The following is a 23,692-nucleotide window of genomic DNA, read 5'->3' as shown; positions in this document are numbered from 1 at the left end:
GAGGGGATTTTATGGTCTAAAAGTTTTTGGAACACTGCATGTTATATCCACTAGATGTATCAGAGAGTCAATGCACACTAGCATATTAAGGGCTCTGAGAAAGTCTGCAGTAAATAAACACATTAATTTGATACAAATACATTTTCCAAATGTATGTGTCATTTAGAATCACCTCCCCCATTTTTATGTCTCCAGAGAACACATGTATGGAATAGTTTGGGAAATGCTAGTCTAGAGCTATTATTCCTAAACTTTCAACTCATTCTTACAGAAATGAGAATAAGGTTTGTAAAATAGACTAGGTAATCACATTTCTTACATCATAGAACCCTAGCTCAGAGACAGGCAGATTACCAAGGATGCTTGAGACATTTTCTAAAAAGTAGCCAAATAACAAAGCTACAACTTTTTAAAGATCCTTACCCAATAAATAATCCCCAAATAGGTCTAATACCAATTCTGAATATATTCCTGAGCAACCCCCGAACACAGAAAAGAAATAGTGGGGAAAAGCCCCAGAAAAGCTGACCACAGGGAAAATGGGTAAGGGATTCCTGCTTGATAAAGCCTGCTGGCTTCCAGTGTTTTGGGATATTCTAATGTCACACATCAGGGAAATTCATAAGGAGAGTTGCCAGGACCTCCAGCTGGGAACATATGGGAGGATTCCTACATTTCTATGTGCTGCCCTCAGCATCCTCAGGATACAAGACAGACTCTAAGCTTGAGGAGGAGTATCATGCTGACCTGAAAGAAAGGTATCTGTGAGAAACCAAAAAGATTTGTTTCGTTAATTAGATTTCTAATTCCCATAAACTTTGCCATACCGTGTAGATAAACTAGGATTACAATTTCCTACCCTTCTCTACACAAACCTGTGGCAGAAAGACTTGCTGTCTAGTGATTGAAATCATTTGACCTTATATCAGATGACCTTATTTGCTTGATTGACAAGAAAATAAAGGAAGGCCCCTTGCCAAAGCCCACCACTCACCTTGCCAGATGCTCCTGAGTTCCCTTTTAGAATGCAAATATACTATGTAGAAAATATATTAATAACATACTAAGTCATACTAAGCTATTAATGACTGTAAGAATCTTTAAAACTATGAAGCCTGGAGCACAGGGGTGGCTCAGCTGGTTAAGCTTCTGCCTTCAGTTCAGATCATGATCTCAGGGTCTTGTGATCAACTCCCACTTCAGGCTCCCTGCTCAAATCCCTGATTCTCCCTCTTCCTCTGCCCCTTGCCCCGGCTCATGCTCTCTACCTCAAATAAACAAAATCTTAAAAAAGAAACTATAAAGCCAATATCAATGTTTTTTGTTTTTTAGATTTTATTTATTTATTCATGAGAGACACACACAGAGAGAGGCAGAGACATAGGCAAAGGGAGAAGCAGGCTCCATGCAGGGAGCCTGATGTGGGACCTGATCTGGAGACTCCAGGATCACGCTCTGAGCCAAAGGCAGATGCTCAATCGCTGAGCCACCCAGGCATCCCGAATACCAATGTAAGGAATTTTTATAATTTTTACTTCTAGACTGAAAATAAAAAGGGAAAGGAGGAAAGCAAAAGAGATCCTGGAAAAATGGGCAAAAGACCATATAGGCATTGGCACAAGTTTGGAAAACAAAGGGCCTCCACGTGTCTATGGTCTTACCTAGTTTGGATCAGGTAATAAGAGAAGAACAAAAGACTAGGCATCAAATTTATGCCAAAAAGCTTGTGCTGTACTCATATCTATAAAGTAATCAGAGAATGGGCAGCCCAGGTAGCTCAGCGGTTTAGCGTCACCTTCAGTCCAGGGCCTGATCCTGGAGACCGGGGATCAAGTCCCACGTCTGGCTCCCTGCATGGAGCCTGCTTCTCCCTTTGCCTGTGTCTCTGCCTCTCTCTCTCTCTCTGTGTCTCTCATGAATAAATGAATAAAATCTTTTAAAAAAATAAATAAATAAAAATAAAGTAATCAGAGAAGGGCTGAGGAGACAATCCACAAGAAAATGAAAGAAAACTAGAGGGATAGTGACTACTGGTTAAAATCTATGAGGAAAGGGTAGAGAGGTAAGATAGATAGGAACAGTTTTTAGAACAGTAATAATAGGTAAATAAAAAAAAATAATAGGTAAATAAATCTGGAAAACAATTTACTAAGAAAAATGAAACTGAACAACATTTTCCTAGGCACAGTTGTTGCCTAAAGCGACTGTTCAGGGGTGCCTGGGTTGCTCAATCAGTTAAGCAACTGCCTTTGGCTCAGATCATGAGCCCTGAGTTGGGCTCCTTGCTCAGCAGGGAGCCTGCTTCTCCTCCTGCCTGTGCCTCACCTTGCTTGTGCTCCCCCTCTTTTTCTATCAAATAAATAAATAACAAATAAATAACAACAAAAAAATAATAAAGCAACTGTCCAAAGAACAAGAAAACCATACTGTTAGGTAAGACTCTTCATGCTTCAAGGATAGACTTTCTCATTTTGGATTTCTGATGGTTTGGGTCTAAACATAAGACTCTAAATTAAGCTAAAGTCCTTTGGCTCCCTCTGCTGTTCAAAAATGAACTCTAGTTATGTCAGTTTAATCTTCAGTGATCAAAATAAATAAAAAATACATACCTATATATATGTATGGTATATAGGCTCGGTCCAGGCAATAAGAATTCAAATATACTTGCCTATCATGAATTCTCTGGCCTGTACCAACTATTCCAAAATAATAACAAATCCTATCCTCCCCATCATCTAACTGAAATAATTTAAGGGATAATGGAGGGTTTCTTTACCAAAAGCAGCAAAGTTTTATGAAAGGATGAGGACTCTGTACTCATTTAGCCTGACTGGCACAACAGCTTGTCATACAGGTATGTACATGTATCAGAAACCAAAACATCACTAGTTTTTCTGTTTCTGTCCTGATATTTTCTCTCTCCAGTACCTCTCTATGAGAAGATTATCTTCACATGTCTAAATTCAGTTGCTAACATCTTACTATCTCCACAATATTCTGTGTTGAAGGATCTATGAGTCAACTATGGTGGCAAACCAACTGTGTCCAAGAGAATTATTCTTTACTCACCTGATCCTTAAACTGCTTCTGGGACAAGCAGTCAATGAGGTCCACACAGCCCAGAAGACAACCTGATGGATAGTCATTGGGAAATTCCACATCTGAATCAAAAATAACAGAAGGATCATATAAATTGCTTTTGTGACTCAAACTCACAAATTTGTTTCCAATTCTAAACAAATAACTTTCTCTATTATCTATTTGTAGACATAGAAAACAATGAAGTTTTTATTTAGTACAACTTTTTGTATTTTAGCAAAAAATTTAGTGAATGGCCGGCTTAGTCCACTATCCACATCCTAAACTATATAAAAAAATTACCTTTACACCATCAAAGTTCAAGGATCCCACTTCACTCTAAACAAACCAATTCCATCTATACTCAACTAGAATAGCCTTGAATTTGGTGATGATAATGGTTGTGGAAACAAGCTACAGGTGTGAAAAGAAAAACCAAAAAAGTGTATTAAAAAATATAAGACTGACAGAACATAGGGAGTTAAAAAAATGACAGAACACAAATTTAAAACAAGCCAGTCATATCAGTCAAAAGGAAAATGCGGGGATCCCTGGGTGGCTCAGCGGTTTAGCGCCTGCCTTCGGCCCGGGGCATGGTCCTGGAGTCCCGGGATCAAGTCCCAAGTCCCAAGTTGGGCTCCCTGCATGGAGCCTGCTCCTCCCTCTCCCTGTGTCTCTGTCTCTGTCTCTGATGAATAAATAAATAAAATCTTTAAAAAAAAAGAAAAAAGAAAAATGTGCTTTTAAGGAAACATGCACTTTTGATTCCGAAAAACTTTGGTTTCCTAAAAACTATTAAAGGTAGTTCTGTAATTATCCTCTCATATTACCTTCAAAACAACCATATAAGTTAGATAAGAGGAAGAAAAACAAGAAATCTAAGGGTCAGAAGTGGTTTTTGAATCCAAACTTGATGTGGTTGGGGAGATTCCCAAAATACACTGCTTAAGTCAACCAACTCTGACCTGTCCAAATTCCACAGTAGATGTCTATTTGGGTTACTTCCTTAAAAATTTAATTCTTATTGTGGTTGTTCTTCCCAATGTTAAGATCCTAGGTTTATAGCAGTCATTGTGTTCTCACAATTTAAGGGGAAAAAAAGAAAAGAAAAAATCTCCTCAGATGAAATTAAACCTGGCTCGGGACACCTGGGTAGCTCAGTGGTTTGGCACCTGACTTTGGCCCAGGGCGTGATCCTGGAGTCCCAGGATCGAGTCCCACACTGGGCTCCCTGCATGGAGCCTGGTTCTCTCTCTGCCTATGTCTCTGGCTCTCTCTCTCTCTCTGTGTCTCTCATGAATAAATAAATAAAATCTTAAAAAAAAAGAAAACTGGCTCAAGTCAGTTAGGTGTCCTACTCTTGATCTCAGCTCAGCTCTTGATCTCAGGATCATGAATTCAAGCCCCACACTGGGCTCTATGATGGGTGTGGAGCCTACTTTAAAAAAAATTAAAAAATTAAAACTAGTTGGTTGATCTCTGGTGTTGGGAACTGATATTTTTATTTGCACTCTTTGATGAATTGATGCTTTGAATAGCTGTCTATGATCTGCCACTAAACAAATAAACATATACATAGATGAAAGTCCCTCTCATCACCCCCCAGGAAAAAGGAAGTCATAGGAAGAAGGAAATTAAAGAAGATGAACATCAATGACAATGACTTCTCTCCATCAAATAATACTGAACGGCGAATATATGACTGTTACCTTTCCCACGAAGAACCCTGTATGTAGTCTGGAGTTCTGAGACTTCTTGAGGGGAGGGTCTTTTGGCTGTGGCTGCTATCCAGAGTCGTCCTCTATGAGGAGTATACCAGTTTCTGCCCTCCACCCTTAAAACAAATAAAAATTTAGTAAGAAGGATCTAAATTCTAATATCCTAGAGAATCTCATTTAATACAGCAAATCATCTAGTTGAACCAAGAGATCTATAGAAGATATCTCACAAAGAGGGGTATTTTGTGTGAAAAACATACAATATCCCTCACTGGAGTATGTACCCTGTTTTTGGCATTTCCTTCATCAGTACAAAGACAATTTATCTCTTTCAGGTCCTACTTTTTACTCAATCGCTGTAACTCAGAGTTGGATCTTTCACAAGCCTTCTTTCACTAGCCTAAAAGCTGTGGGACGTCTACCATCCAAATCTTACATTTTCAAGGCATCTAAGTTGTTCCTTGCTCTTCTCTGAGTCAAAGGCTAACCTTTTCTTAGAAGCTTTGCTACTTGTTCTCTAACCTAAGAGAAAAAAACTCACCAACACACAAATCTCTAAGAACAGTACTTTTATAATTATTACTTAATAGAATTTAAGGAAATGAAAATGCTTATTATCTTCACTCTTTAAATTGCAACCACATTCATTTATATTTGCTAAGTATTTTATAAAGGATTATGTTCTTTGTAGATAATTAAACAACTTGACTAGTTTGAAAGAATCTGTAAGTGGAATAACAATGCATTCAAGAGAATTTAATTACTCTCTAAGGATTACAAAAAGATGTTCCTGGGGGAGGAGGGAATGGGCAAAATGAGTGAAGGAAGAGAGGGAGATACAGGACTCCAGTTATGGAATGAGTAAGTCATGGAAATAAAAAGCAGAACATAAGGAATACAATGATTCTATAGTAGCAATATAATGGGACACATGGTAGCTATACTTGTGGGGAGCAAAGAATAATGGATAAACTTGTTCAAATCACTAACCTGTACACCTGTGTCAACTATACTCAAAAATAAGAGAAAAAGAAAAGAAAAAGGATGTTCCTCTTTTAGTCCCAACCAAATGAAATAAAGCATCTTGATAACATACCCGTATTATACTATTCTTGTAATGGGAAATAGGGACTTTCTAATATCCTTCATTTTATAATACAGATGAATTGAAAGAGTGCCAGGCACATAGCAGGTAATCAATAAATGAATAAATCATTATCTTTCATTTCTCCACACCAAATAACCTGAAGGGTTACTGGGAAAATGGTCTCACAAATGTGGCAGAACCATCCATTTTATTTCTGTGGGATTAGTGATTGTGGGCTGGATGCTGCTCATCTGTTCTTTTCAGTAACAAAATCTGAATAACACAGATCCAAAATAGGATGAGAGAAATGTAAACATTCTGATTCTCCCAGCAGAAGGCAAGCTGTTTAGTTTTCTACTTTGGAAGATGGAAAAGATAACTAAATTGCAGAAAACTGAATGAGAAAAACAGGTATCTGAAGGTCTAGCTGCCCTGGAGCAGAAGCAGATTCACATGCATTTGTTCTAAAGGCACTACACATATGAACTATAAAACAATAACAAGCCAAAGCAAGAAGGCCTGACCTTCAAGAGGGGAGAAAAATAGTAACAGTAACAGACCTTAATGAAGAAAGGAAATCACAGCTAATGATGATGACACCAAAGTAGAAATGATTGATCCCAAATGCCAATAAAAATTTTTTTCAGAAGAAAAATGAATGAAGTTTACACAGTGAGAGTGGGAAAAACACTCTGAAAACTTGAACTCTAGTTCTATCTCTGCTACAAACTAGCTTTGTAATTCAGAGAAAGCTATTTTATCTTTACTTACCTAAGAGTGCTCATTGTGCAAGACTGTAATAACATTGGCCTGATATATTTCATGGTTATTACTTTTAAAACTGAAAAAAATCTATTTAAATATAAGGTATTATTACTGTTATGAGTTAGGACACTGCCTAGGCATAGTAAGTTCCTTTTTCCTTTTTTTTTTTTTAAGATTTTATTTGAGAGAGAGAGAGAGACAAGAAGGGGGAGTGGCAGAGGCAGAAGTGCTTAGCAGGGAGCCTAACATGTAGCTCCTGGGATCATGACCTAAGCCTAAGGTAGACAGTTAACCAACTGAGCCACCCAAGTGCCCCAGGCATAGTAAATTCTAATAGACAAAATAGAAAGGAAAAAAAAAAAAGCTATCTGCACCCTCACATTCACTGCAGCATTATTTACAATAGCCAAGACATGGAAACAATCAAATGTTCACTGATGGATGAATGGAAAAGGAAAATGTGGTACATATGCTCAATGTAACATTATTTAGTCATAAAAAGGAAATTCAGTCATTTAATTTTCAACACAGATAGAACTTGAGGGCATTGTGCTAAATCAGACAGAAAAAGACAAATACTGTATGATCTCACTTATATGTGGAATCAAAAAAAAAAAAAAAAAAAAACCAAACTCATAGATACAGAGAACAAATTGGTAGTTGCCAGAGGTAAATGGGTAAATGGGTGAAGATAGTCAAAACTTTCAGTTATAAGATAATTAAGTCCTAGGGAAGTAATGTACAGCTGGTGACTATAGTTAACAATATTGTATTGTACATTTAAAAGCTGCTAAGAGGATAACCTGGGTGGCTACCTTAAGGGTTTGGCACTGCCTTTGGTCTGGGGCGTGATCCTGGAGTCCCGGGATCAGGTCCTATGTTGGGCTCCCTGCATGGAGCCTGCTTCTCCCTCTGCCTGTGCCTCTGCCTCTCTCTCTGTCTGTGTCTCTCATGAATAAATTTAAAAAAAAAAATAAAGTTTAAATAAATAAATAAAAGCTGCTAAAAAAGGAGATCTTAAAAGTTCTCATGACAAGAAACAAAAAATTTCTAACTATGTGAGGTAATAGGTATTAACTTATTGAGAAATCATTTAAAAAATATATACATATATATCAAACCATTATGTTGTATACTTTAAACTAATACAGGGGATCCCTGGGTGGCGCAGCGGTTTCGCGCCTGCCTTTGGCCCAGGGCGCGATCCTGGAGACCCAGGATCGAATTCCACGTCGGGCTCCCGGTGCATGGAGCCTGCTTCTCCCTCTGCCTGTGTCTCTGCCTCTCTCTCTCTCTCTCTGTGACTATCATAAATAAATAAAAATTAAAAATAAATAAATAAACTAATACGCCTTTTTTTTAAGATTTTATTACTTTTTTTAAGATTTTATTTATTTATTCATGAGAGACAGAGAGAGAGAGAGAGAGGCAGAGACCACTTTTCTTTTCTTCTTTCTATGACTAGGATCCTTAGTTTTTCTAACCTCAGTTTTTTTTAAAGCTATTCAGTAAAAACACCACTACCAAATCAATACATGATTATATTGCTTAAAGTTCTATGTGGTGAAGAATATTATAAATCATCACCAGATTAAAGAAAACGAATTCTAATCTGTATATTTTTTTTTAAGAGAAAGAAACAGAGAGGTGGGGTAAGTAGGATAGAGAGGAGAGGGAAAGAGAATCTTTAGCAGGCTTCATGCCCATTGCAGAGCCCAACTTGGGGATCGACCTCAACCCTGAGATCATGACCTCAGCCAAAATCAAGAGTTGGAGGCTTAATCAACTGAGCCACCCAGGCACCTCCCCAATCCATAATTTTAAATCAAGCTTATACCACTGTAGAATCTTCCACTGCGAAGATTCATTTCCACCTTACCTTTTGATCCCTCTGACAAGCAGAGAAGCCCAGGGCTGATGCATAGAGAGGCACCAGCCACCATCAAAGCCTTCCTGAAATTCTTGGTCCTGGATTCGCAACTGGTGCCGATAGGAGTTGAATTCTAGTTCTGATCCCGCTGAATGGAAAGTCTTCTTCTGTGAGGCTGCACCTGTCTGGTCTATCCACTACAGAAAAAAACAAACAAACATACAGTTCTGTCTGACAAGGAAAGAACCTGGGATAGATATGCAAAATGAGATGAATGCTAATAATGAAAAAATCACGTTGGGCACATTTTCTTAAAGTTTATTCCATCTTTGAAACAAGGCCAAAAAAGCTAATAGGTAAAAGTTCAGTTGGAGTTGTAGATATGAAAACAAAGGTCCCATCTTAAAAGATAATTAGAATTTTGAAATCTCCATAGCTTCTTAATTCCAGCAACAACACAACTAGTAGACAAAGTACAACATCTGTAACTATTTCTACTTTATACTTATTAATGATCCCTGTCGGATTGGGCAATTTCCAAACATTAATTCCATCAAACAAAGGTTCAACATTTTGGTCCACACACTTTTCATGTGTTTAGGGGCAGTGTCGCATGCTGGCATCATGATAAGGCCAAACAGATACCATCACAGGCAGCAGTTCTATTGGATGCGTGACATATTCTCTTGCCCTGAAATGAATAATCTGGTCCTTAAAAAGACAGGACAGAGCACTACTGAAACAGGGCTCCCATCACATAAAGAGAAAAGTAGAAGACAGAGATAATAGAGGAAACTGGCAGTAGTTCTGTCACAGACTGACAAAGGTTAAGGTTTCTTGAGAACAAGAAGACTGAATGCTCCAAAAACAAAAACAAAACAAAAACAAAAACAAAAGGCTTAAAAAAAAAAAAAGGCTTAATTAAGATGATGAAGTTTGGAGTCAGTTGTATTAATTACTGACTTACTTGTTAATTTATAGGAGAAAAAAAATCAACTAGAGTGGTAGTTTAGAGACTCTAAGCAATCATTTAACCTCTAACAGTTTCAGTTTTCTCAACTATAAAATGAGAGGGTTGGACTAAATTAATCTCTAAGAATCCTTCTGTAATAAAAAATTTATGGTTCTAATCAACTGCATCATATCTTAAAAAATATATTTATTGAGTATTTGACTATGTGAAAAGCATATAAAATACAAAAAAAATACATTTCTTTCTTTCAAGGAATTTATAATCCCAGGAGAAGACAAACACATAAATAGCTATCTAAAACATAAAGCAGGGGGGATCCCTGGATGGCTCAGAGGTTTAGCGCCTGCCTTTGGCCCAGGGTGCAATCCTGGAGTCCCAGGATCGAGTCCCACGTCAGGCTCCCGGCATGGAGCCTACTTCTCCCTCCTCCTGTGTCTCTGCCTCTCTCTCTGTCTATGTCTATCATAAATAAATAAATAAATAAATAAATAAATAAATAAATAAATAAATAAATAAATAAATAAATAAATAAATAAATCTTAAAAAAAAATAAAACATAAAGCAGAATACATTAAACACTACACAGGTATAGAAGTCCTTAACTTGGGCAGCCCCGGTGGCGCAGCGGTTTAGCGCCGCCTGCAGCCTGGGGTGTGATCCTGGAGACCCAGGATCGAGTCCCACATCGGGCTCCCTGCATGGAGCCTGCTTCTCCCTCTGCCTATGTCTCTGCCTCTCTGTCTGCCTCTCTCTCTCTCTCTGCCTCTGAATAAATTAAAAAAAAAAAAAAGTCCTTAATTCAAATACAGAGGAGAAATAAGTGATTTCATAAATGTTTTGGTATTTGAACAATTCTGAGGTACATATTCTGTTTTCTTTACTATAGTTCCAGTTTATATTATCTGTTTCTATATTCCCAGAGCCACTTTCCTAAATTAATCTCTTATCTTTCAATAATATTATTATAAAGCCTACTAACTGGTCTCTTCATCTACATTTTTAGCCTTTAAATAACTATCTGCTGCCCTACTAGTGTTACAACACTAAATTGGGCCCTCATCATCTCCCCACTGTACTACTGCAATAACCTTCTCAGGAATTTACTTGCTTCTAGTCTTACTCCCTTCTCCAACATGTTTTCTATACAGGCATAAAGTCAAGTGAATCTTCTGCTAAAATTCTCCAAGGACTTCTCTTCACCTGCTCTGGAATAAAACCAGACTCCTTAGCCTGAGACTTAAAGCCTTTCATGGCAAGATGTGGCTTACTGTACTCAGCTGAGTACCATCCCCTCTAAAATTTATGTCTACCCATGACATGTGAAAGTGACCTTATTTGGAAATAGTCTTTGCAGATGTCATCAGATTATGATAAGGTCATGCTAGGTGGACCCCAAGTCCAGTGACTGGTCATGCTAGGTGGACCCCAAGTCCAGTGACTTCCTCTTATAAAAGTGAAGAATATCTAGAGACAAAAACATACAGGGAAGAAGACCATGTGAAAATGGAGGTAGACATCATAATGATGCAGCTACAAATCAAGGGATGCCTGGAGCCACCAAAAGCTCAAAGAGGCAAAGAAGTATTCTCCCGTAGAGCCTTCAGAGGGAGTGTGGCCCTGCCAATATCTTGATTTTGGTTTTATGGAACTGTGAAAGAATTATTTCTTTTGTCTTAACACAACCAACTAATTGTGATACTTTGTTATGGCTGCCTTGGGAAACTAATATACCTACCAGTCCATCTTAACTTTTTTTTCATCTCAACGTCTAACAAAACTTATTTACTTCTGGTTCTACCAAACCTACAACACTCCTAAGCTGTTGAGCCTTTGTACATCTTGTACCTTTACCTAGAATTCCCTCCTTAGATTTGTCTCATTGGAAATTATTATTCATCCTTTAAATCTTCTCTCAAACACTATTTCTTTGGTGACTCCTCTAGTGCATTTATGAACTGTTTTCTGAAGTCCTACTCTATGCACAACATGTGTCTATCATTGCAATTATCTCTTTTTAAATTGAAGTATAATTAACATATAGTGTTATATGCAACTATCTTAAGGAATTGAAATTACTTGTACTCAAACATGTCTTCTCATTAAATTTGAAGTCCTTAAGGATAGGACCTGGACCTTTACAACTTTTAATTGCCTAGCACCTAGCAAAGAGCCTGGCATGCATACAGTGCTGAATAAGTATCTCCAGTTAGGCTGTCTAAAGCACTGCTCTGATTGCATCTCTTTCCATAATAACCTTTGATGGCTCACATTTACTTACAAAACAAAAATGTGAAAACTTGCTGAACATTTAATTCTTTAGTGATTAGGCTGTTTCTTAGGATAATCCCTTTGATAAGTATTATCTAAGCAGTCTAAATTCCTTTTTCCATAAATATACAGGCCATACTTACATGTACCCATTCTTTATTCTTACAGTTCATTCTGCTTGGAATGTTTTTTTTCCCACCATCCCCAAACATCCATTTTCTTGAATACTTACTTTTAATGAATATAGCTTCCCTAGAAAAGCCTCTCTTATTCTCCTCAACTAGAAGCAGCATTTCTTTCTTCTGGGTTTCCACCATACCTTATTTATATCTTTATTAGTATTAGGGCTGCTTATGTAATCTTTTCCCCTGCTAGTGTAGTAGTTGTTTGATGATAGAAGTAGTATACAGTTTATCACTTACTACTATGCTTGCATATAGTAGATACTCAATGTACAATGGAGAAATGAATGACAAGAGTTAATGTATCAATTTAAAATACCATTCTCTGGGACTACCCATATTCTATAAAAGACCATTAGCAAAAAGACCATGGGATTGTCTAATATGGGACTACCCATATTCTATAAAAGACCATTAGCAAAAAGACCATGGGATTGTCTAAATTTCTTACTTAAAAAAAAAAAAAAAAAAAAAAAAAACCCTCTCAGGAAAAGAAGATAATACAGGTCAACTTGTTAGAAGTGCTGCAAAAATTGGAAAAATAACTGGGACCAGAAAATAAGGTTGGTGGTTGTGTTGAAACAGCAGATTGGTATCTAAAGCCTGTGAAACAGGCACACTTGAAAGGATAAGGATCTGGGCCCAAACTCCTCTCATTACCAGTTAGAGCAAAGGTCCACTAACCTGGGGAGGGGACTGGTACAGGTTGGGATTCACCAGAACTCCCAAAGGCTCGTCAGAAGATCTATCCAGTTTGGTCAGTGGTTGGTTCAAGGTTCCATTGGCAATTGCCTGTATTGTCTCATCTAGTCTGTGATAACAAATCAAAGGATGGAATAACTGGTAATGTTCTATGCTCAGAATATCCTTACTTACCATAACATAAAATATTTCAACAGTAATAAAATTTGAAATTCAAAGAAGGGTCCATGGATGACCTTCCCTACTCCACACCACCAACTTCCTTCTCTTCACTCCAAGAACCCTAAGGGATATGAGTTAGTAAAAGTTCCAGAACACTAAGAAAATAAGTAGGGCATACTACAATCATCCATCTGTTTAACAAGATTACTAAAAATGCCAAGATAAGAAAACTTGCCTAGAAATAGTCTGACCCACAGAAGAGTATTCTGTAGCAGCCTATTTACTCAACACATTCAGTACTCTGCCCACTCAGGAGTCTCCTTCTACTCCTCCTTGCTGTCCTGGATTCTATCCTTGCTTCAAGGCCCAGAAATTCTAATGAGGCCCTCTATTGGTCCAGCACAAAAGTGCTTACACCTTTCTCTGGAGTCCTATAACATCTACTATTTAAAAAGTCATTAAATATAGCCCATGTCATCCTGTGCCTAAAGTGTTTGTTATTTATTTTGGCTCTAAACTCACAAAAGAATGTAATGATTATTCATTTAAAGACTACAGAACTAATCCCACTGGTTGGTAAGAGCTCACAGGTCTTGCAGGAACCGTATCTTATTCTATATTACTTGCTGCTGTACTCCAAGTCCCTGCCAGATGCTTGACAAATGTCTGTGGATAATGGTAATTGTGAGGCACAACATAATGAAAAGCATTTACCAGTAGGAAAGGCCATTTAAATATAATTTAATTGAACAGAATTAAAGAGAGATTTGTTAGAAACGTCTTACATGCAAGGTGACTTAAAAGTGTGGAGGAGGGGCACCTCGGTGGCTCAGTCGTTTAAGCATCAGACTCTTAACCCCAGCTCAGGTTTTGGTCTCAGAGTCATGAGCTCAAGCCCTGCAATAAGCCCAATGTGGAGCTTAAGAAAAAAAAGGTGTGGAGGACATGGTCTTGCCTTCAAGAAGCTCTGACTCCAAATGGCAGGTTTAAGACAGCTATGAAGATGATGAACAAAACATGGAAAGACGTAGCTATTACTATGATATAGTTGTTGTATCAAGTAGGTAGGTATTTCAAAGGCAAAGACTGGGGGAAAGATTTCCAAACCAAGGAAACAGCAGAAACGCAGGTATGAAGCTAAAGAAAAAAGAAAAAAAATAACAAGAATTTTTGAGGGAATAGGTGAGTCTAAATAAAATGGAGGGATGGATAGTGGGATCTGAAGGAAGGAAACAGATTTGAGACATAACTAATGGGAAGTGTATCTACAACTCTAGAATCTATAAAAGAAGTAATACAAATAGCTAACCAATACATTTTTAAAATATTCAGAATTACTAGCATATAACCAAAGCAAAAAAATGTGAATAAAAATTTTGATGAAATAAATACCATTTTTCATGTGTCAGATGGGCAATTTTTTTTTTTTTTAATGTTGAAAGAGAGTTGAAGAAACTAGCATTCTGCTACCTGGTTATAGCTCACAAGTCAAAAAATATGCATAATTTAAGATACAATTTGAGATACTGTTCAATTTCACTTCTAAAAGGCTATACCGGGTAGCCCAGGTGGTTCAGCAGTTTAGCGCCACCTTCAGCCCAGGGCGTGATCCTGGAGACCTGGGATTGAGTCCCACATCGGGCTCCCTGCATGGAGCCTGCTTCTCTCTCTGCCTCTCTCTCTCTCTCATGAATAGATAAATAAAAATCTTTAAATAAAATAAAAAATAAAAAATAAATAAAAATAAAAGGCTATACCATTTGTTATTGAACATAAAAATAAAGTTATTATAATAAAGGCAATTTATAACTGGAAAATAAAAATTGATGGGGATAAATGAAAAATTCCATCACCCAAAAATAATTTTTTTTCTTTATATCTATGTATCAAGTATGTACTAGGTAAGAACTAACAATTATTTTGAAGTTAATGGTAGAATTTTTTTTATGGAGAGAATATCCTCTGTTTCGGAAAATTCTATGATGGATTTGCCAGATCTGAAAGAGAAGACCAAGGATTGGACTTTGTGGAAAGCATTACTACGCTTACAAATATCTGGTTGTGTGTATTTGAGGAGGGGCTGGGAGGAAGACAGAGAGAAAGAGGGGGTGAGGGAGAGAAAGAGAGAGAGAGAGAGAGAGAGAGAGATCCATGCCATTTGCAAAACAGAAAGCAGTGAGATCCTGTGCTTTCTTTTCAGTGCTATGCTGGCACCAATACCCTATCTCTGAACTCTATGTTCAGTGACTTCATGTTGGAAATGTGAAATTGGCCATGATGGAAATTTTTTCATTAAACTTTTAAAAATTATTTATTTGTTTTTTAAGATTCTATTTATTTATTCATGAGAGACAGAGAGAGAGAGAGAGAGAGAGAGAGAGAGAGAGAGGCAGAGACATTGGCAGAGAGAGAAGCAGGCTCCATGCAGGGATCCCGATGCAGAACTCAATCCCAGATCTCCAGGATCACGCCCTGGGCCGAAGGCAGGAGCCAAACCGCTGAGCCACCCAGGTGTCCCTAAACTTTATTTTTTAGCGCAGTTTTAAGTTCATAGCAAAACTGAACAGAAGGTTCACACATTTCTTATATATTCCTTGTCCCTCATACATCTATAGCTTCCTCCATTATCAACCATTCCTCACTTGAGTGCTACATTTATAAAAATTAATCAACCTACATTGATGCATCATAATCACCCCAAATCCATACTTTTGGATTACTTTGCTTTGAGGCTGTACCATTTTACTAGTCCCATCCACAGTAAAAGAGCATATCCATTTTCCTATACTCATAGATTATGCGATATTTTATATACACATTTTTTTTACTTCAGCCAATTTAATGATACACTATGTTTTAAAATTTGCATTTCCCTTATAACTAGTTGAGCATTTTAAAAAAACACCTATAGGCTATTTGTATTTCCTCACCTATAAATTGTCCTTAGGCTTTGCTCATTTTTCTACGGGATTATTTTGTATGTATCTTTCAATTTGCAGGACATCTTTATATACTATAGATAACCCTTTTTGACTTAAAAACATTTATAGTATTCTCTCAGTTTGGTAGTGTTTTTTTTACTTTATTTAAAATATCTTGCCTTTTTGATTTCTGGGTTTTGTATCTTGCTTAGAAAGAGCTTTTTTACACCAAGACTATATACCTATATTCCCCTTCATTTCTTTATTTCTTTCTGATTCTTTTGTCTCTTTTACATTTGACTATTTAGTCAAACTTATTATCAGAGTATGGTTTGAAGTAGAGATATAATGTAGCTTTTTCCAACATGGCATCCAATCATCCCATCATATATTTAACATTTTCCTTATTACTTAGAAATGCTACCTGTTTCAGGGGCGCCTGGGTGGCTCAGTTAGTTAAGTGTCTGACTCTTGATTTTGGCTTAGGTCATGATCTCAGGGGCTTGGGATCAAGCACTGTGTCAGATATCTCCCTCAGTGGGGAGTCTACTTGAGAGTCTCTCCCTCCCTTTTCCTTTCCCTCTGCCCCTCCACCTGCTTGCACGCTCTCTCTCTCTGAAATAAATATTTTTAAAGAAGAGAGAAATGCTACCTGTTTCAATTACTAATTTACACATGTGTAGACACAAGTATACACAGTGCAGATTTGTTTCTAGATTCCTTTACTTTTCATTGATCTTTCCCCAGGCCCAAACTGTACCTCAATGCTTCATTTTTGTGAGAGAGAGAGAGAGAATGAGCACAACCCATGGGGAAGAGTAGAGGGAGAAGCAGGCTCCCTGCTGAGCAGGGAGTCTAATACAGGACTCAATCCTAGAACCCTGGGATTGTGACCTGAGCCAAAGGAAGATGCTTAACCAACTGAGCCACCCAAGCAGCCTGTACCTCATGGTTTTAAAAAGGTTGTTTTCTTTGTTTTGCTTTGTTTTGTTTTATCAAACTACAGGAAATATCTAGAAGACAAGTTCCCCTTACTGTGCATTTTCAAAATTTTCTTAGCTACTCTTATACATTTCTATTCCAAATGAATATATTATTTTTTAAATCAATAAAAATAATAGATCCATGACAGGGGGCAAATCCTTTACAGTCAAACTTCTCCCTTCCAAAACCTTTCTGGTGCTGCCCACTTACTTGCTATGATACTCTGCTAGTGGATTTTCATCTTCCACAATCTTTCTGCCTGCGAAATCAATGGTGATTTTCTTAGAGAGCCGAGACATATGTCGAAATTCTCTCAGCTCCTCTTCTCGCTTTTGCAGGGTCTCCCGCTCAATTTTAGACAACCACTGGTTAGAATCACTGGCAAAGTAATCTGCCTCATCATCAATGACTTGGGTCCTTCGAATGCTAAGGAGGAAAAAAAAGAACACATGTCAACTGGGTCAAGAGGGACTTGCTATCCTGAAGATTATTACCTCAAATAGAGATGCCCAAAAAAGTTGCAAAATCAGGTCAAGCTCTGCTTGGTTCCCAGCTTCTGCATGTATCTTATCCCAACTGCAGGCTCAGCTCAGCTCCTAAAATTAATCTCACTCTTAGGCAGAAAAAAAACACAGCATCATAACCCACTGTCCTTTTTTTTTTTTTTTTTTACTAGTCCGGCCATAACTGGGCTTCCACCTGGTTTTGCTGCATCTGAGTTCATGTCTTGGCAGCTTACTCAATATCCTAGGCCCTTTATAATTGGGGCCTGGTCTATTCTTGCTATGCCCAATTGCTGCCCTTTCCCTTAGAAATTGAGTTCTATCCGGGAATGACTTACTCTTAGAACATCCTACTACTGTACTACTGTAAGTCAGTCTCTGCTCCCTTCCCCCCAAACTTATCTCTAGTCTCTCACTAAAACACTGGGTCAAATTACAAGGTAGGACAATCTAGGCCTATTTCTAAGACCATACCAAAGAAGAAACTGAGAACTAGAAGGAATTTTGATGATCCAACTCTCCTGTTCTGTAGATAATAGAACCTGGGGTTCACAGATGTTAAGTGACTGCTCCAAAGGTACAAATCCAGTCACAACTGAATTTGTGCATAATTACAAATCAGTGATACACACAAGTACAAGGAAATACTGAAATCAGATTTAAATACTGATTTCAATTTTTCAGGACACAGCTAGAATTTTTTTTTTTTTTTCACAGCTAGAATTATGCAAGTTTTAAAGTAGTCTGAGAGTGGAAATTTCAGAGAGCTCAGGAGAAAATTGATCCTCTATGTGAACCTAAATAATGAAACTGGTACCTTGGAACACATAAGAAAAGGGGGCAATATCAGCAGGGAGAGACCCCCTTCTGGTTTCCATTTACCAAGGAATATACTCTACTGCCAATTCTATTTCTAATGATAAAGTTTTATTAGGGAGGGACAGAAATGATATTTAAAGGGTTAAGAGTGAATATGAGTTCCAAACCTTGTGATGGGCTTACTTAAGAAAGAGCTTTCAAAGTTCTATCTCAGATTCATAGCAAACAGTTTAGTAGAAAGTGTATCTAACCAAAGGATTATAAATGCCAGGAACAGACTCCTAGATCAGTTACAATAAATAAGAGATTCAGGGTTCTCCAAGGACCCTCACAGATTCTCAGCTTTTTGAGAAATGAGTATATAAATCCTATTTAAACATTTTTTACCACTAACTGGCTCTCAAATACATATTTTATCCAAAAGAAAAAGGTGAAAGAAATAAAAAAATAGAATTAACAAATCAATGAAACTGTCTCCTAAACAGAATTCAATGGGCTAAATGATAAAAATGTAGGGGTATAAAAGCCAATTTAGGGACATTTTAATATATTGATCATTAAATCAGAAAACAAATTTAGTGTCAAAGGGAAGGAAGGGTAAATCATGCCTTCTCATGAGAAGCCACTACCTACTTTCTCCCAGATGCCATTCCTTACAGATTCCCCAGAGCCCAGCACAGCAGCCTACACACAGTAGGCACCCTGACATATGCTGACTGATGGAATGAATGGCTCCAAGCGGGACAACCGGGGAATTCTGTTAAACCAAATCAACTTTCGGGGAGAATACTAGAATCTGCCAAACATTGAAAAATGTTGTAGGGTAAGATCCCGTTGCTGGCTTGATGGGAGCCTACCTTATTCAAACATGAATTAAAAGACAAGATGTAGGCCTCATATGCAGTGGAGCTCTTGTTTTGCTGTGAATCTTTCATACTCCACCCTAAAAACATATCAATGGCCAGAATTTGTAAATCAGTCTATTTCTTAGCATTTGTTATTCCAACTACATCATACCTAGTTCTGTCAAATTCTAACAGTTTGTCTTTATGCTTAATAGCCTTCTCCAGACCAGACTTAATTCGCAATTCTTGATGAGGAAGAAGGTCCTTGGTAGAGATGTCCACTTTTCCAGAATTCTCCGTCCCTGAAATTCAATAAGGAAACCAAATGGCGTCAGCCTATAATATAAATTAGTTGTATCACTGGACAGCAAAGAACAAAATATCAGAAGCTCTGGCTCTACACCAGATGGCTGACAGCCTTCACTTCAATAAAAAATAAATATACAAGTCAAGCTTTACTTATCAAGCATGGCTTGACACAGCATCGGTTCTCAGTATACATTAGGATCTATTTCTTCCCATATGGAAATTTTTTTTTAAAGATTATTATTTATTTATTCATGAGAGACACAGAGAGAGAGGTAGAGACATAGACAGAGGGAGAAGCAGACTCCCTGTGGGAAGCCTGATGTGGGACTCGATCTAGAGGATTCTGGGATCACACCCTGAGATGCTCAACTGCTAAGCCACCCAGGCATTCCCAGTATGAAAATTTAGATCACTAAGGGTGCCAAATGTTCAACAATATAAAAATGTGTTATAAACGAACAGCTTTATTGGATAGGGCTGACTATGACCTTTATTTTTTATTTTTTTAGATTTTTTTAACTTATTTATTCATGATAGACACACACACACACAGAGAGGCAGAGACACAGGCAGAGGGAGAAGCAGGCATCATACAAAGAGCCTGACGTGGGACTCAATCCAGGGTCTCCAGGATCACGCTCTGGGCCGCAGGCGGCGCCAAACCGCTGCGCCACTGGGGCTGCCCTATGACCTTTATTTTTATTTATTTATTCATGAGAGACAGACAGAGAGAGAGAGAGAGAGAGAGAGGCAGAGACAAAGGCAGAGGGAGAAGCAGGCTCCACGCAGGGAGCCTGAAGCAGGACTTGATACTGGGACTCCAGGACCACACCCTGAGCCGAAGCCAGCGCCAAATCGCTGGGGACCCCTGGGCTGCCCTATGACCTTTATTTATTATTTATATTTTATTTTTTAAAAGAGTTTATTCATTTATTTATGAGAAAGAGAGAGAGAGAGAGAGGCAGAGACACAGGCAGAGGGAGAAGCAGGGTCCATGCAAGGAGCCTGACGTGAGCTGGATCCCAGGTCTCCAGGATCACGCCCTGGATCAAAGGCGGCACCACCGAGCTACCCGGGCTGCCCTGACTATGACCTTTATTTATTTATTTTTTTTAATTTTTTATTTATTTATGATAGTCACAGAGAGAGAGAGAGGCACAGAGACGCAGGCAGAGGGAGAAGCAGGCTCCATGCACCGGGAGCCCGATGTGGGATTTGATCCTGGATCACCAGGATCGCGCCTTGGGCCAAAGGCAGACGCCAAACCGCTGCGCCACCCAGGGATCCCTGACTATGACCTTTAAACATACTTTCACGGGCAGCCCGGGTGGCTCAGTGGTTTAGTGCTGCCTTCGGCCCAGGGTGTGATCTGGAGACCCGGGATCGAGTCCCACGAGTCCCATGTCAGGATCCCGAGTCCCACGAGTCCCATGTCAGGATCCCTGCATGGAGCCTGCTTCTCCCTCTGCCTGTGTCTCTGCCTCTCTCTCTCTCTGTGTCTCTCATGAATAAATAAATAAAATCTTTAAATAAATAAATAAATAAACAAACAAACAAATGTACTTTCACACAGCAAAACTAGAAACTAAATAAATAGAAAAATAAATAAATAATGGTGAAAAAAGTTTATATTATCTTCACAGAAAAGAAAACTGAAGTTCAGAGACAATAATAAACTTACTGAGTTACTCAGGTATAAAATAGAAGGTGGAAACAAGATTTAAACTTCAGTCTAACTCTGGGAAGCCCGGGTGGTTCAGCAGTTGAGCATCTGCCTTCCGCTCAGGGCGTGATCCCAGGGTCCCAGGATCGAGTCCCACATTGGGCTCCCTGCAAGGAGCCTGCTTCTCCCTCTATGTCTCTGCCTCTCTCTCTGTGTGTCTCTATGAATAAATAAATAAAATCTTAAAAAAAAAAAAAAAAGACCTAAGATGAGTTAGGAAAATGAGGCTATAATGAAGGCTGACCTTCAAAGTCCTGTCAAAACTCTCTTTTAAGATTAGAGAGAGACAGAGATTCTTGTGTTCTGAATGTAAGAAAAACACTTAGTGGTTTTTTTTTTTTTTAAGATTTTATTTATTCATGAGACACAGAGAGAGAGAGGCAAAGACACAGGCAGAGGGAGAAGCAGACTTCCTGCAGGAGACCAAAGGGGGACTCGATTCCAGGACCCCAGGATCACAACCTGAGCCAAAGGCAGATGCTCAACCACTGAGCCACCCAGGTGCCCCAACAAAGATCACTCGAACTAAAGATAGAAAAAGATTCCTTCTAGACTCTCATAAACCTGATGGAGTCCCTGTATTTAAAAAGCCTCAGAGCCTTTTGTGTTTCCCTTCCCCTCCCCCAAACCCATGCTCCAAAGGCTCCTGGGTAGCACTCGTCCAATCCACCCTGTATACTGTCACGTGACACTTAGAAGTATCTTTTCTTATAACAATGACCTTAAAGAAATCCTAAGTGAAAAGATATGCAGACATGTTCAATCTCTTCAATAAAAAATTTAAGTATAAAGACAAAAATATTTGAAATGTCAAAACTCAGTAGTGACAGATTTTAGTCACTGCACTATTGTAGATTGGTACATTTTGGTAAATACAGCAAATACATTCTAAGTGTCAAAAATTATCACAAAGACAAATACCATATGATTTCACTTATATGTGGAATCTAAAAACAAAACAAGCAAACAAACAAACAAAAGCAGAAAAAGACCCATAAATACTGAGAACTGGTGGTTGCCAGAGGGGAGGAGGATGGAGAGGTGGGCAAAAAGGATGAAGGGGAGTGGGAGGTACTGGCTTCCAGTTATGGAATGACTAAGTCACAGGGATAAAAGATACAGCATAGGGAATACAAGCAATAGTATTTTAATAACATCATACGGTGACATATAGTAGTAATTATACTTGTGAGCACCTCACAACATACAAAACCGTCAATCACTATCTTGTACACTTGAAACTAATATGACAATTTGTGTCAATTATACTTCAATTTTTAAAAATCATATTCTTAAAAAATTTAAAAATTAAATAAAACTTTTGTTTTTTGTTTTTTAAAGATTTTATTTATTTATTCATGAGAAACACACACACACAGAGGCAGAGACACAGGCAGAGGGAGAAGCAGGCTCCATGCATGGAGCCCAATGTGGACTCCATCCTGGGACTCTAGGATCATGCCCTGGGCCAAAGGCAGGTGCTCAACCACTGAGCCACCCAGGCGTCCCACTTTTTGTTTTTGTTTTTAAAGATTTTATTTATTTATTCATGAGGGATATACGGAGAGAGGCAGAGACATAGGCAGAGGGACAACTGGGCTCCCGGTGTAGAGCCCAATGTGGGACTTGATCCCTAGACCCCAGGATCATGACCTGACCTGAAAGCAGATGCTCAACCACTGAGCCACCCAGGCATCCCTGTTATGTGGTTTTAATAACTTTAAAAAAAAATACGATTGTAGAATAAATGCGTGAATAAATTGCATATTGCATACCAGGATACAAGAAAGCAACAATTACAGTTAGAACAAAATCAGAAGATTACTGCCTACCTGACATCAGTTTCTTCAACAGTTTCTGGCTCTTGTTTGAATCACGTTGTAAAATATCCTGTTCTTCACGAGTACATACCTATAAAGTAATAAGAGCAGGATACATGATCCAATAGTTACATTAATTTTGTTGGCCTGATATACCTAAAATGTAACCTCAAATTATACATTAGATATGGCAATAAAATAATGAAATTGTTGGTGCTTTTTTTATCCAAACACACACACCAAAAATACACGTATCCAAATGAGTTTCCTTAGTCTCTTTCCAACTCCCCCCCGCCCCCACTTTTTGGGAAGATTTTACTTATTTATTCATTAGAGACACAGAAAGAGAAAGGCAGAGACACAGGCAGAGGGAGAAGCAGGCTCCATGCAGGGAGCCCGATTGTGGGACTCAATCCCGGGACTCCAGGATCACACGCTGAGCCAAAGGCAGACGCCCAACCACTGAGCAACCCAGGCGTCCCTCCCCCTTCTTTTATAAATCATAGAAAAAACTGATCTCACTGGAAGTGTCCCTGAATGACTTCTTAAAAAAGAAAAAAAAAATCTAACCTACCTCCAAATGACAATGATTTGCCATCATTTAGAATATTGAAAAAAATATACTTTTTTTAAAAAGCCTTCCAGTTCTAATTATGAAATGTAAGTCTTATAGAAGAAATTATAAGATGTCTTATTAAAAAGAATCAGAAAAAGCAAATTACAGTGCCACCAGTGAAAACTAGTCTAATTTTTTTATCTATACATATTTCATTTCTTTGTCTTCAAATATTACCTATTTATAAAATAATGAATACATGAAGCAAAGAAAAAGTTCTGTTTATTATAAAATCACTGCAGTTGTAAGAATGGAGGCATAAAAGGAATTATTTAAAAACAATTTCATACTGAGTTTATAAAACTGCAAGACTTCAAGGCCAATGTTTTTTATATTACTCTGTGTCT

The 23,692-nt window shown here is 38.1% G+C and overlaps 1 protein-coding gene across 9 annotated transcripts in view; it reads right to left on the bottom strand.

Annotated features, from left to right (window-relative positions):
• The window catches only part of TRIP4 (thyroid hormone receptor interactor 4), a 57,116-nt gene that overhangs the window by 22,725 nt on the left and 10,699 nt on the right, over nucleotides 1-23,692 (bottom strand). For 8 of the 9 annotated variants that reach the window (XR_012022761.1, XM_072809065.1, XM_072809067.1 and 5 more), the window contains 7 exons: nucleotides 22,742-22,820; nucleotides 19,050-19,179; nucleotides 16,921-17,136; nucleotides 12,626-12,752; nucleotides 8,528-8,715; nucleotides 4,788-4,912; nucleotides 3,070-3,161 (listed from right to left, as the gene is read on the bottom strand). Coding sequence is in view for 8 of the 9 variants with exons in the window: in XM_072809065.1 (XP_072665166.1) it covers nucleotides 3,070-3,161; nucleotides 4,788-4,912; nucleotides 8,528-8,715; nucleotides 12,626-12,752; nucleotides 16,921-17,136; nucleotides 19,050-19,179; nucleotides 22,742-22,820 (957 nt within the window). In the remaining variant the exon portion in view is untranslated. Of the gene's footprint in view, nucleotides 1-684; nucleotides 748-3,069; nucleotides 3,162-4,787; nucleotides 4,913-8,527; nucleotides 8,716-12,625; nucleotides 12,753-16,920; nucleotides 17,137-19,049; nucleotides 19,180-22,741; nucleotides 22,821-23,692 lie in introns of those variants that run through there. The other variant, XM_072809069.1, reaches the window with a different exon arrangement.

This window comes from Canis lupus, chromosome 32, assembly GCF_048164855.1.
Source record: "Canis lupus baileyi chromosome 32, mCanLup2.hap1, whole genome shotgun sequence".
In the NCBI taxonomy this organism is placed as follows: Eukaryota; Metazoa; Chordata; class Mammalia; order Carnivora; family Canidae; genus Canis; species Canis lupus.
Note: the sequence above shows the minus strand (reverse complement) of the source record. Positions and strands in the feature narration are given on the sequence as shown.